Source organism: Euprymna scolopes, chromosome 6, assembly GCF_053919585.1.
Source record: "Euprymna scolopes isolate OS-2025 chromosome 6, ASM5391958v1, whole genome shotgun sequence".
Classification (NCBI taxonomy): domain Eukaryota; kingdom Metazoa; phylum Mollusca; class Cephalopoda; order Sepiida; family Sepiolidae; genus Euprymna; species Euprymna scolopes.
This window is the reverse complement of record NC_136487.1, coordinates 115,847,819-115,863,126: the sequence shown is the minus strand read 5'-3', so window position 1 is coordinate 115,863,126 and position 15,308 is coordinate 115,847,819. Positions and strand designations below refer to the sequence as shown.

The following is a 15,308-nucleotide window of genomic DNA, read 5'->3' as shown; positions in this document are numbered from 1 at the left end:
TCTTATCACTGGAAAATTAGTACCAGTTATTAAAAGGCAAACAAGAGTCTTACAACTGGTAAATTATTATTTTCAAAGTATTAACGAAAGAAACCGCCGTGTTTTAAGGAGTTCTTTTCTGTAAAGAACAAAAATTAATTTCGACGACAAGACGAGTAGAATATCGACCCCAGAAAGAAAATTCACTCTTTGTTCTAGGAATTTGAAAGATTATTCAACCGAAGTTTCCTTCAAAAGGGAAATCTCCCATAATACAAAAATTTACCCCGTATTTGTACACATAAAGCCTACCAAAGCGGCTTTATGGTTTTCTGTTTCTTTTCTTTGAATTTAAAGATATTTGAGCCTTCTCAAAGGAAAAATTATTTTAATTCTTTCTCCCATTTAAGGTCAAAGAAAATTTTTGTTTGTGATTTCTTTCGGAAAAAAAAAAAAACACATTTTGTCAAAGAAAGACTGAACATTTCGTTAAAAAAAGGACTGAATTTAAAAAAAGGACTGAATTTAAAAAAAGAACTGAATTTAAAAAAAGGACTGAATTTAAAAAAAGAACTGAATTTAAAAAAAGGACTGAATTTAAAAAAAGGACTGAATTTAAAAAAAAGGACTGAATTTAAAAAAAGAACTGAATTTAAAAAAAGGAATGAATTTAAAAAAAGAACTGAATTTAAAAAAAGAACTGAATTTAAAAAAAGAACTGAATTTAAAAAAGAACTGAATTTAAAAAAAGAACTGAATTTAAAAAAAGAACTGAATTTAAAAAAGGACTGTTTTCTGTTTTTTATATGTTCTTTTCTATCAGCCTTTCTTACAAGTAAGAATTGTCGTCTTTTTTTTGGATTATTTTTTTATTTATTTTATATAGTTTCTTAAGGGTTTTTTTTTAACCCCAGCCTTGGGAAATAAAGGCATTGATAACTTTTTGTTTTAATAAACTTGGATCATTTTAAACACATTTGGGTCTGTATTTCTTTTGCTCATTTCTATTAGTTTCCCTTCCCCAACAAATTATGTTTAAATGCCTTTTTTCCTTTTTTTTCTTTCATTTTTGTTACCATGAAGAACGGATTTTGGTGACGAACCCAAAATTTCGTTAATGTAGCTCATATAGAGATCGAGTTTTAGCCCCAGAAATCCCATCAGCACCCAGAAGTGTCCCTGTTTTGGAAGCTGGATTTTATCCATATTAAAATCAAATTGTGTCTTAAGCTTTCTCTTGTGGGGGAGAAAGTAATTGTGAATCACATGTGAAATAGTTTGGTATTAACTTTATAGCAAGTTAAATAGAAATTTTTTTTTTTTTTTTACACGGAGGTCACCACTTATCAAGGCCCAGAAGCCACTCGGGGGTAAGGGTTATTGCGTGTACAGTAATCAATGGGATAGTATCGTAGTAAACGCTAGTATTAGAGATTTGATAAAGTGTCTTACTTAAGGGGGCGGTACATCAGGAATTTGTTTATGTTGGACTTGAAGACATCCATGTTGAAGTCAGGTGGGAAACAGGCAAGCAGAAGAGAGTTCCACAGGCGTGCACTTCTAAGAAAGGAGCTTTGTTCATGGAATCTATGTTTTGATTTAGGCACAGATAAAGAGTGGGGAAAATTATTGACAGTGGTTTCAGCTCGACGGGTGTTTATCATGAAAGATTGGCGAGGGGGGACCAGAGATTGGAGCTCAGACGAACACTTGCCATGGAAGTAACGATAAAACAAAGACAGGCTCGCAACGTCTCTCCATCCCCCACTAAGCCACAAAGTCTATTTTGTACTCTGTCAAGGCAGGATAGGCTGTATTTAGCAACTCCTGCCCAGATGTGGCAACAGTACTCCATTCTCATTTCTATGTTAAAGACAGCAGAAACGACGTTTTACATAATCGATTTCAGTAATGTCACTATATAGGGTTTTGTGGGTGATATGGGAAAATAAGTCTGTGTTTAAAAATGTTTGATATGGGAAAATAAGTCTGTGTTTAAAAATGTTTCATTATTATATGAGGAGACTTAGTAGTTATTTCAAGTTTAAATGGGTAATAAATTAACTTTTTACTCGAAATAACTCCTCATATAATAATGTTTAAGATAAGAAACATTTTTTTATGTGTTCGCAGACTTACTTTTTCATATCACCCACAAAACCTATTTAGTTATATTACCTCAATTTCAGTTGTGCAGACTTTTTGCTATAAATGTACAAAAAGCGAAGGGAAAGTGCTGTATCCTTCCTTTTTGAAATAGAAGTGGGTGGGAGTGTCATTCTTACTTCGCATGAAAATTGATTACTGTACATTCAATAACCCTTATCCTCGCGTGGCCTCCGGGCCTTGATAAGTAGTAACCCCTATATATATATATATATATATATATATATATATATATATATATATATATATATATATATATGTGTTGGACGTTTTTAACCTTACTATACAAAAAAAATAAAAAAATATTTATCATTCGTTAGAAAACTATTTAGTCAGTAAGCCATTCAATCACTGCATCAACTTGCTCTCTCGAATTCACCACCAGTAATAATATATTTATTAAGGGATCATCAGTTGTTTACCATGAAACACTGTTTCGAGGATTTAATATATATATATATATATATATATATATATATATATATATATATATATATATATATATATATATATATAGTTTTAAATTACAATTTTCCTATCATGCTAATCGAAAAACAATCGGCAATGTTTAAAACAAAATTTATAAAATAGAAAAAAAAAGAAACGGAGTTTGAACTAAACTTTAAAAAATATATTTTTTCAAAATTTTATTTCGGTTCAAGTTCTGTAGAAGTACCCCTCCAAATAATAATAATAATAAAAAAAAACGAGGTGGTTTCATTTTCGAACGTTGCAATTTAAAAAAAAAATTGCTTTTACCCTGAAAAAAATTGAATCAAGACGATTTGTTTGATAAATTGAACTTTAATTAACTATTTTGTTACTATCACTACTGCAAATAACAGAAGAGAAGCAATTTAAACAAAGAAAACTGACAAGAAGGGATTTAAAGTAGACAAGGCCTTCTTGGGTCCTCAGTCCAAGTATGAAAATTTTTCTTAATGCCCCATTTTGGGGGAGCCTGATTTCCTCTACTAAAAAAATGCCATTGCGTCTAATTTTACCCTCGTGAGGACGCAAAATAAATAGGAACCCAAATAAAACAAACGAGACATATAAAAAATACAATTTTCTTAAGTTCAGTAATGAAAACTCAGTAAAACAACAAGAAAAAAAGTTATTTTGAAATTGATTGTTTAAAATAAATTATTTATTTATTTATTTATTTATTTACTTATTTTCCTTCACATATTTATTTCAAGTGTACACGAAAAGATCCAATCAAAACCGACGATTATGAATGGAGTGTCTTTTCTTGACTAATCGTAAAGCGTGTTACACTTGTGCAATGGCAGATATATTTCTTAACCAATCAACGCGCGCCTCACGAAATTTAAACGAACATTTCAAACCAGTTCTAATCACAACGAACTGTTCGTGTTTGGACTTGTAGATACGCAACGTTGAAACACTGGTAAGCTTTTAATCTTAAATAATAATAATAATAATGATTCACTTTCCTCGTTTTTTATTCAAAGTTTTATTTTATTGAAAACGTAACAACGTGTGTTATGACAAAAAAATCTAAGCTTGATCTTACAATTATTAACTTGATGCTTTTAAATCGACATGCCAAGTCATAATGGCGGTTGGCATACTTCTTTTTTGTGTTTGCATGCACGCATTTCAACATCTCTCCTCGTAATAATTTCTCGTCTTTTATCCCTTAAGATAATCGTTAACATTTTTTTCTGCTCATAAAATATTTTATACGCTGTGTGAAAGTTCTTACGAAAGTACAAAAAGTAAATTTTGAAATTTGACATTTTCAAAACGTTTAAAAATTCTAACGTTTTAAAAATAAAATGAAACCTGTCTACTTTAAATCGCCAAACTAATGTTTCTAAACAATTTTAAACAAAACCAATCTATGCTAAACATGCACTGTCTAATTATGTATTTATATTAATTTGTCGTATGTACATCGGAAATTTACCCCCCCCCCAACTTAAATAAATGTTAAATTCAAGATGAATCTCACGGTGCTGGCAAGTTTTTTTTTTTTTTTTTTTTTTTTTTTTTTCCGGAGCTGTTATTTGCAAAATGAAACAATTTAAAATTCTTTTTTTTTCAATTTGTATTTTTTAAACTAAGCACTAAACAATCAAAAGAAAAATGAAAAAAAAAAAAAAATTTTATTTAGCTAACGATAGCTCCGGGCAAAATCTGTCAACATCGGGACCAATCCCGAATTTTTAGTCCGAAGCGACCCGATCCCTTTAAAAGGATCATACTGGATTGAAATAAAACTTTTAGTCCGGGTTGATCCTAGGCCAGATAAATTGAACAGGAGCACGATCTGTGAAAGAAAGATCGGATTCAAAATGAGAACTCCTTTTTTCCTTTCCATAATGAATAAAATTTGGTATTTTTTTTTTTTTTTTTTTTTTTTTTTTTTTTTTAGATTAGGTCCACCTCCACAATTTTATTTTAAATGACTTTTATAATTTTTCTAATATGCCGAATACGGAAATCGCATTGAAATTTTGCAGAAATAAGTTGTTATCGAGATATAAAAAGTTGTATTATGCATTGTATTCTTTAGCGGCCATCGTTTTTACGCGCGTGCGCGCGCCATAAACAGATCTACGCGCGTAACAAAGATGGCCGCCAAAGAATACAATGCATCTCTATAACTAATTATTTCTGCAAAATTTCGAGGCGATTTTCGTATTCAGCATGACCGAAAACCTCTTAGTCGTCATTTAGAAGAAAATTGTGGTGGTGGTGGAGTGGTGGACCTAATCTGAAAATTACAAAAACAACAACAAAAAAAAAAATGTTATCAAAGACAACATAAGTTACTCTTCTATCTGGAAAATTTTTTAGTGGTTTTACCGACTTTAAAACGTAATCGGTTCGAAAATCCTTCAGTGTTTATCGATATATTTTAAAAAGACAAATGGCGGCGGGCTTTTAGTCGAATAGGTTAAGTTTAGGGAAAATAAGTTCAAACTAAAAATTATACAAAATACTGTTAGAAACCCACCGAATATGTCACGTCACGGTAACATATATTGAGGGAGTTTCTAACGGTATTTTTTATAAATTTTTAGTTTGAATTTATTTTCCCAAACTTAACGTATTCAACTAGGAGCCCGCCACCATTTGTCTTTTTCAAATATCGATAAAACTTTTTTTGTCCGAACTGATTAAACGTTTTGGGTTTGTATTACTGTACACATAGATTCGAAAAAGTTGTCAAAAAACAAATGTATAACAAATGTTATCCAAGGCAAGGTAAGTTACTTTTCTACCAAACTGGATATTTTTTGTGTTTATATTCAATGTAACATGTTTATTCAGCTCGAAAAACAGTGTTTATCGATGTATTAGAAAACTCAAAATGGCGCCCGACCCTCTCTTTAACGGTAAGTTTGGGAAAAGGTGTTATAAATAAAAAACTAGACAAAATACTGTTAGAAACTCGCTCAATATTTGTTACCGTGACATAGGTTGACATATATTCGTTGGGTTTTTAATAGTATTTTGTCTAGTTTTTTTATTTATAACACCCTTTCCCAAACTTACCGTGTTAAAGAGAGTCGGGCGCGGGCGCCATTTTGAATTTTCCAATACATCGGTAAACACTGCATGTTTTTCGAGCTGAATAAACATTAGATTGAATAAAAACACAAAAAAATATATCCAGTTTAGTAAAGTAACTTATCTTGCCTTTGATATCATTTATTTGTTATATTTGTTTTGACAACTTTTTCGATTCTGTGTGTACGGTAATACAAACCCAACGTTTTAAAGCGATCAAAACTACTAAATTCTTTCCAGATAGGTAGAAGAGTAACTTATCTTGATTTGATAACATTTATTTGTTATACTTTTTTTGAAAGCTTTTTCGAATCTGTAAGTAAAACAAACCCTTTTTGTTTATTGTTACGTGAAAGTACAGAATAGACAAAACGCGCTGCATGTTAAAAATGGATGGTGCTAATTCAGATTGGCACTTATGGCGGCAATTAAAGGTAAAGAAAATACAAGTCTTATGTCCGGACCAGTCCCAGAACGAAAATGAAATATTCCCAAAATCACGTAATTTGATCAAGCCCCTCCTTTTTTTTTTTTTTTTTTTTTTTTTTTTTTTTTTTTTTTTTTTTTTTTTTTTTTTTTTTTTTTTTTTTTTAAGAAAATCAAGTTTTACGACTAAGCAAGTCGTGTTTACGTCTGCCATGATTAAATCTGACAAAAAAGGAGAGACAACTTAAATCGAAGGTGATACGTGAAAACTCTGCTTTACGTTTTTTACCCCCCCCCCCCAAGAGTGCCACTTTGATGTAGGGCGCTACTATCGGAGACATAAGTTGCAGGAATACTATGTAGGGAGTTGAGCAGCAAGATATCTGTTCACATTACACTTGAACTTCTGCATGTCGGGAAGCAGAAAACCCGGAAGGGAATTCCAAAGTCTAGCACTTCTAGGGAAGAAACTATTAGAGTAGAAGGCTTTCTTACATCTAGGGATCCCTACTGTGTAGGGGTGGGATTTAGCTGTTTGTTGGGTATTTACGTCGGGAGGGGGGTACAAGTGTAACTCCTACAGGGCCGGCTCAGATGATGCACAGGCTTGAGAAAAGAGTGCAACTGGTGCTGATCCTGTGGTATCATCTTTGTTTCTGTCTAGTGGTCGAATTTGTCGCCGTCGCCATGGTCCGCTTACTTGTTTCCAACCTTGATCTGGCTTCTAAACTGTCAACAGGACCGGTCTGAAAATAGACTGCACTCAACAATGGCGTTTTCAAAACAAAGAAAAGTCAAGGATTAACTGGTTTTTCTTAACATAAAATAATTATTGCTTTCAACTTTACAAATAGCATATACATAACTGCCTTAGTCACTTATACAGATCTGGGGCTGGCGTTCACTAGAAAAGTTCTTTGTTTTTCTATCGTCAGTTACAGTGGGGAGAAAAACTTCAGAGGTGTGTTATCGGGAGGGGTCGCCGAAGGCGCGTGGCAGTGTTGTTTAGATGTCTTCGTTTAACGTTATATTAGCATTGGTTGGTTGTAACTCCACCCCTCTCAATACGTTCTGAAATGGCTGTCCACCAATTAGCCCCCCCCCCCCCCGGTCCAGTAACGTCCTGCTCCCCAAGGGTGGGAAGGGAGGTCCAAGCATTTCTCACTGAATGCCCTTACGCAGAAGAACCCCCCCCCCCCCGAAAAACCCGACCTTTAATATTATTGAAGAGAAGGGTTTTTGGTTTTAATGAGCCTCCCCCCTCCTTCTCTTGATCCGCCAGCGGCCACAAAACTAAATTACCACGTCAGCAGAAGCAATAAATGTCCACGTGCCAGGGGATGGCGATTTTATAACTTACTGACAACTGTCATTTTCCTTATGGTCCGATTTTATGAGATCCAGTCTACTTTGCAATAAACATTTTTCTCTCCCATGGGTTCTCTTCCCAAAGGGTTTTCATGGTCAATTACCCATTAACAGACCACCTGACTAGATTTTCTGGTGGTCTTCGAGCAACAGAACTATTTCTGTGGTAAAGGCAATAATTATCCATGCCCCGTCGCTTGGCAACTTTTATGGTTTCGCTATCAGCTGTAGGGTTCCTTGGATCGGATTTTGGATTTTATGACCCCAGTCGGTATTTCAATAACCAATTTTCCTGTCTTCTGTTCTCAAGTGGCCATCATGAACAATTTTCATTTACTGTTAGCCACTTGACAGTGATTAACTTATTTTCCTTTTGTGGTCGCTCAATTAACATAAGTGTTCCCTGTCCTGCTTGGGAATTTTTATGACTTCTATTTCAGGCATAGATACTCTTTGACTATCCATTCTTGTAGGGGGAGAGATCATTCTGATTATCTGTTAAAAAAAAAAAAACTTCTTTCCTTTCATCATCCCCATTATCATCTTCATTAGATTCCATCATGTGAAATCTGAATTCATGTTAAAGGGACCACCCAGGAGACAGGCTGTCTTTTCAATCCACTAGCAAGGTCCTCCCGGCATCGTCCAGGGCCCCATCAGGTCACACAAGGGCTTGTAGTTCATTGGAGCATCCACCATTAAAATACTTGTAAAACAGGCGAAGAGATGCAACATGTCGTCGATGGGACGGAGGTTGAAGCTTAGATGACAGTTCAGGATCTGTCAGGTTGGCAACTCTTTTGAACCTTGTCCAGGAGTGAGGTAGCCCAAATGTGACAACACTATTCCATACATGGGCAAATGGTGGTCATGTAGAGATACAGGATACTTGCAGGCACAAGTAACTTTCTAGTACGGTAGAGAGCCCACCTTATTTGCAGCAGCCTTGACAATGCTCTCGATGTATCTGTTCCAACTCGTGTTCCCTGTGAACGTTAAACCGTGGAGTTCGAAGAAAGTACTTTCAGGTAAGCTATCTTTAATCATAGCTATTGGTGGCTGAGAAGATTCTTTTGTAATTATTAAAAGAAATGAGCTTAGTCTTGACAGCATTAAATGTTACCCTCCAATTTTGATCCCATTCGACTAGACTGGAGATTTCCGCTATTACCTTGGATATGTGTTCATTTGTTTTCCCCTCGTGCCTGTTATAGAGCAAATATACCCATCTCGGAGACTATTTTATCAGGGAGGTCATTTATGAATATCGGGAATAAAGGTCCAAGTATCCCACGGTACATGCGCATTTATATTATATTGTTTAGACGTACGACTATCAAGGACCATCTGGATTCTTTCATTTATGAATGATTTAATTCTTTGTCCATAGAATCTGATTTTCATAAGACCATCGTGCCATACCCTGTCAAAAGCCTTAGATATATCTAGGGCTACTACCCCACCCCCATGCCCTGCCTTATCCAGTACATGGTATATACATTCAGAGATTAGTTAGAATAATTGTAATTATGGACCCAAATATTTTAGCGAAAAGAGGGAGGGACGAAAATTTAATGGGTCAGTTCTTTCACCAGAATTCTTGTAAACTTGTACGATAGCAGTTTTCCAGCAGTCAAGAAAGCATAATTTGTTAAGGCATTTGTTGAATACGACATAATCACGTTGACACACCGGTTCCCGCTGGATCACCCAAGTTAAGCAACATTGAACCTGGTCAGTACTAAATTGGTGACAATTTGGGACTTTCAAGTGCTGTATGTGCTCTCCGCTTATTTCGGCATTGTTTCCAGTCGTCCTGGTTTTCTCCTTGCCACTGGACTCAAACAGTGCTGATTCAGGAGAGGTGTGATTGGGGATTGTGCAACCGGTGCCTCACAATTACATGCGATACTGCCCGTAAGGGGTATCCTTTGTCTTTCAAGACTGAATGGAAGCATGGATGTTGAAGAGTTAGTTTGGAGAGAACTGGAGCAACCCTAGCGAAGCATTTATTTTTAACAGTACAATCGGGATGAGATCAGCTCCACATGCTATTGAGGTGTCTAGGTTTTTTATGACCTCACGTATTGGAGAAGGGGTGATTTTCATATCTAGTGTGGTTTCTGCTTGCAAAGGAAAATCGGAGGGCGTGGTTTGCTGGGTCCAAAGTAGTCAACAATCATGATTGTTGGATTGTAGGGGAATTGATGATTGCCTATTATTTACTACACTGTTGTAGATTTTCTAGAAATCGTGAATTCCTAATTTCTGTGCTTCAATGCATTTTCTAGTGGTTTCGGTATATTCTCTCTTCGCTGTTGCTACTTTCTTACAATTACTTCTAGCTTCTATAAACTTTTATCTGTTTGTACTGGACTGATGCCGGAATGGCAACTGCACAAATAGAAGTAAATCATTGGGGACGGTGGGGTTTGCTATAGAACTTCTGTGTGGGGAACATGTGCTTCAATTGCTGCTTTGAACCATTCAGTGGTCTTGTTTGCGCACTCTTCTGCAGGAAGAGAAAAGATATTTCCTCATGGGGCATCTCTGTGATCTCTAATGGCATCCCAATCAGCCTTATTGTACCTTGTTGTTTTGAGCAATGGTTCTTTGAGTTGAGAGTTTAGAGTGATGTCTGTCATTATCACAACTTGATCAGCGTTCCCGAGTGGGCAATGTTGTTAGAAATAGATCCAGAAATAAGGATTGCTGGTCCTGATGATCTGGGAGTTTGATTGGGAATGTTACGGTCTGTCAAGGAATGGAATATAGAAAAGTTCTGGATGATGCTACCAGCCGTATCTGCGTATGTAGAGAAGCCAACCCAATTATTGTGGTGGATGTTAGTCACCAAATACATGTATTTGGATGACGGTGTCAAGGGAGTGCTACATCTATGCTGTCAGAGACCTGGTTAATTAGAGTACAGTCCTGGATCAAGAAAGAGCGATACCAAAAATATAGGTAGTTAATGCTGTGTTATAAAGTTAGTTTGAAGCACATGAAGGCCTGGTCATCTTATTCTAGTTTAGATTCCAGAGTCATGGGGAGGGTGTTACGAAACTCCAAGTCCATGCATCTGTCTGTCAGTCCTTATGACAAACTGGAAGATAACCAGACATGTTAAAGATGTTAGAGGGGATGGAGGAGTGCAAGTTAGTTTCATTTAGTGCTAAAATATCTGGGGAGTTTGCTAGGAGAAATGATTCTACATCATCTAAGTTAGTTCACGGATATTTGTAAATGTGAGCCTCAAGGGAGAAGGCAAATCGTTGTTTGACTGTGTCTGGTGTGGTCGTTATTACACATTGAACTGTCATTTACTCTTGTTTTGTAGTTTCAGTTTAGGGTGAGAGGTGCTAGACAAAGCGAATATGCATAGCTACCATCATGCAACACAAGTAGACCATTAGCTGACTCCTCATCCACAGGAATGTGTCCTCAAGAATGCCCATCAGAAATGAGTGCAGGGTCCCTTTCCATGCGCGACCTGGCACTACAAACATCCTAATATTATACAACTGATGATAGAGCAATTGTTCTAAGCACTACCAAAGATTTAGGGCTCCTGTACTGTAAGTCAGAAACAGCAGTTAGCAACTGTCAAACCGGTACCCTCCACTCTGTCAGACAAGAGTGGCCCAATCATTATGACTTGAGAATACATGGTAAACAAGCACACCCAAAATGCCCAGGTTCCGTGCAGTTTAGTAGTAAAATCGCTAAAAAATCATGAATATTTATTTTCTTAGTTTTAAATAAAAATACTTGATCGCTTTACGTAAATTTTGGAATATGACATCTTCGTTCTGTAATGAGTACGTATATCATAGACTTTCTGCATTTTCTTTTAATTGCCGCCATAAGTGCCAATCTGAATAGGCACTGAATGAATTTCTAAAAACTTATGCAGAATACGGTACTATGAATTTAATATTTTCTACATAACCGTTTGAAGGATTTAAAATCCACTTTATAATGGTCAACATGAGTTTTTATTTACTAAGCTTTTCAATTTTTGTGGATACACTTTTTTGGTTCATATGACCCCCCCACCCTCACAATTTTTTTCCTTTTCCATTTTTTTTCAACTATTTCTGCAAATTTTTATCAATTGGACACTAAGCTACCAGATTATCAAGAAACTGAAAAAACAATATTTAAAGGATTCCAATTTCATGTACAACATTCTAGTAAATCGATCCCCCATTTCTTGAACTTGAATTTGCGATAGTCTTGTTTTGACATTGGGTTCTTCATCCCCTCAGCCCCCTCCCCCTCCGTCATATTATTTTTATTTATGACTTTTTGAGATTATCTAGATTCCAAACTCCCCACAATGATTCATCCACAGAAAGCACAAGTTTCAGAGAATAATCTCTGCAGAAATAAGGCGGAAAAAAAGCTCCTTTTAGACGAATGTAACACATTTTCATGTTGAAACTGGAAACTGATTTTGGCATGCCTTTTCAAAATGAAACCTTGAGTGTCATGCATGCATATAAAAAAGAACGTTCAAAGTTAACCCTTGAAATGCAACAGCGAAAGTGTTCCAGACAATGCAAATAAAAAAAAAGAAAAAAAAAGTACATTCTATGACCTTAAACTGTCTGGATTTCGTCGGAGGGATTATGCACTAAAGGGAAGTAACTGGTTTTCATCAAGGAATTAATTCCTTCATGCTGACTCTTTTTCAAAGAATTTATAAAAAAAAACATGTTTTCTGTGTGTATGGAGAGGTATAGGCTGTGCAGGGAAGGATAAGATATGAAAAATATATACTTTTGCCTGGACAATGTTGCTAGAAAAAATAAAACTCTGGTTCCTGAAACTGGAGACAAAATGAAAAAACAAAAACCAATTTATTTAAATTGCATTTATGACTTTTTTTTTTTTTTTTTTTTTTTTTTTTTTCAATTCTTGCTCAAAATTATTCCTATATTAAAAAGTAAAGAAAAATCTGTACGTACTCATGATGGAATGAAAACATATTCTAAAAATCACATAAATTGATCAAGTTTTATTTTTGACTGAATCAGATTTTATGAGCAAGGGAGGATTTCTTTATAAAAATGAAACTACTTGATCAATTTTTAAGAGGGAATGTTTAATATATTTTACGTTTGATTAACTTTAAAAAAAATTTTTTTTTTTTTTTTTTTTTTCCGTACACTTAGATGATGTCAGAGTCGAGAGCGTTGAAGCAGAACACACTTGCACCTCCTGTACGGATAATGAAGACTGATCCCCAAAAGCCAACTGGCCCTCAAGCATCTAATGATACAGAGAACCGACCCCCGACGGCAGTTAATGCTAAAGGAGATGCAGATAGCACAAATGGAGTGCAAAAACCAAAGTAAGTTTTTTTCTTTTTTTTTTCCTCTGTAGATTTGTAGATTAACACTCTTGACTGAATAAAAAGCAGAAAGTTTCTACTTTTAGTTGTTGATTAGAACTGAAAAATTTTGTAAAACGGAAAAATTTAGTGGGGGGGGGCATCAGTTTCCAATAAATTTAATGTAAAGTGATCAGATTTCCAACTGGATAACGTTTTAAGAGCATGCCCTATACCTTATCACTAACCTTAAGTCTGGGTAGTGACAGTCTCCTAATAGTTTTTTAACTAAAACAAAATATCTGGTTGGAAAGTGTTTTTAACTAGCACAATATACAAAAATGTTAACTCTCTAACCTGACCTGCTCTTCCTGCTGCTGACTGTACTAGTCCAGCTCCTAAGGTCGGCCCTTTTGATTGGTTAAAGTTTGGGTTTCGTAATCAATTGAACTAAGTATCTTAAGTATTACAACCAATAAATGTTGACTATTGTCAGAAATTGTTTTTCTGCTGGCACAGGATTCACATGTTTATTAGTACATTTTTGTAATTGAACACATCACACCTTCATTTGATCTTATGAGTGAAGTATCTACATAACATGACAAGTGTAATCCCTTGATTCCGTTCTGAGGTGCACTCTTCCAGGCATTACCTCCCCTCTTTAAGCTTATTTGTTGCCAATCGCTTAAGTTGCTTCAAAACTTTTTTTTTCTTTTTTTTTTTTCTTTTTGTTTTTCTTTGAAGAATTGGTATGCCTTTTAAAGTGACTCACCCTCTTTCGACCTTGTGTCACTTTCGGCTTTCCAAACTGTTTTCTTTCAAAAATCCAGGCAAACTTCTGAAGTCATTCTTGATTATCTTTTTTTTAATGGAAAAATAAGTTTTAAGCTATTTTTTTTTTTTGTTACTTTCTTGATTTTTGTCATGGACACTGGAATCATAAAAGCTTATTAAATTATAAGGTACAATGAATAAAAGCAAAGATACAAGTCAGTTGTGATACTGCAACCTCCACCTGACTACCTAAGGATGGGGCTAAAGTTTTATCTGGGCCTTGCTTCGTCATCTCTATCTATATAAATAAAATGAAGCCATTTTTCCCCCTCTAGGTTTGACCTTAATAGGATTAAAACTCAAGACATTCCATGCAAATGTAATATGCACAAACTGCAGCACATTATCTGAGATGTGCTATAGGCCTATTACCTCTACACTTGCTCAATGATCGTACATTCCCATATTTTTTTGGTGAGAGTTCACTGTCAAAACCTGTAAGAATCAATGGAAGTTGTAAAATCTTTTCTCTCTATTAAATTCCTCCTTTCCCTGCTCCCCATTTACACCGCCGCTTCATCGTTCACGATTTTTGTAGTTGCATACAAAAACTGAAATGCTTCCTACTGCGGGAAACGCACCACGCCTAATTTATACATTGCTTATTTACAATTTATTTCGAACCATTATTACACTAGGAAAAAAAACAAAAACATTCTCTCCTTTTCTTGGTGATTCCTTTCACCATGACTCTGACTTTCTCCTCGTTTACTCGGTCCCTCTAATTTATCTACATTCTGCTAGAAATCCTAGGTATCCCATGTTTTTTGTCCCTATTGGCTGGTCACGGAAACTGGCTACATGCATATTTTTCTTGGCTTTATACTCCTCTGGCAACCGATAAGCAAACAAAATGGCAGTGAGTTTAACAGATTTACCAGACCCTTTGTTTCCGCTCGCCCACTTATCTTCCTAACCATTTTGTACTATGAATTATTTCCTAAATAATTTTTTCTGGAATTTGATAGGGTGGTAATTTATATTACAAGTCTAACAGTTTATAATCTTTAGATATGTACATCAATTTAAGAATATGTTTATATAATTTTCCCCAAATTGTTGTAAGATGATGAATACAAAGATAATAAATTTATTCATTTTTAAGATTTTTATGAACAAAATGTAAATTAAACTTCAAACTGAAAAATGGCTGGAGATCACGTAAATCAAACACTTGACTCTATTCAGATTTCTGAAATGTAAAATGGTCAAACTCCATCTATAGTAACAAATTTACTTGAATTTCATGGCTCTGGTCACATCTTTTACATTTTTTTCCATCTGGATCTTTATTTCCTTTTCATCTTCCCTTTCACTTTATCTTTTCTTTTCCTGTTTTTTCTCTCCCTCTTTTGGTTTCATTTTGTCTTGCTTTGGTTCATCTTTCTCGCCATCTTGGTTTCTGATGATTTTACTATTGTCCATTCACATTCGTCATCTAATGAGAACCATCGTAATGCTTTCTTTAATAACAAAACCAACTGAAATTTATCAAGTCCAACTTTAACTTTAATAATTTCCCCCACTCTTTATCTGTGCCTAAACCTAAACATAGATTCCATGAACAAAGCTTCTTTCTTAGAACTGCACGCCTGTGGAATTGTCTTCCGTTTTCCTGCTTTCCGGCTGACTACAATATGGTTGTGTT

The 15,308-nt window shown here is 35.1% G+C and overlaps 1 protein-coding gene across 1 annotated transcript in view; it reads left to right on the top strand.

The window, feature by feature from the left end:
* The first annotated feature begins 3,432 nt into the window (after positions 1–3,432).
* The window catches only part of LOC145277900 (aurora kinase C-like), a 46,652-nt gene continuing 34,776 nt past the window's right edge, over positions 3,433–15,308 (top strand). Inside the window, exons 1-2 of the mRNA XM_080129899.1 lie at positions 3,433–3,559; positions 12,666–12,844. Coding sequence (XP_079986025.1) covers positions 12,666–12,844 — 179 coding nt within the window. The 5' untranslated portion in view covers positions 3,433–3,559. The remainder of the gene's footprint in view (positions 3,560–12,665; positions 12,845–15,308) is intronic.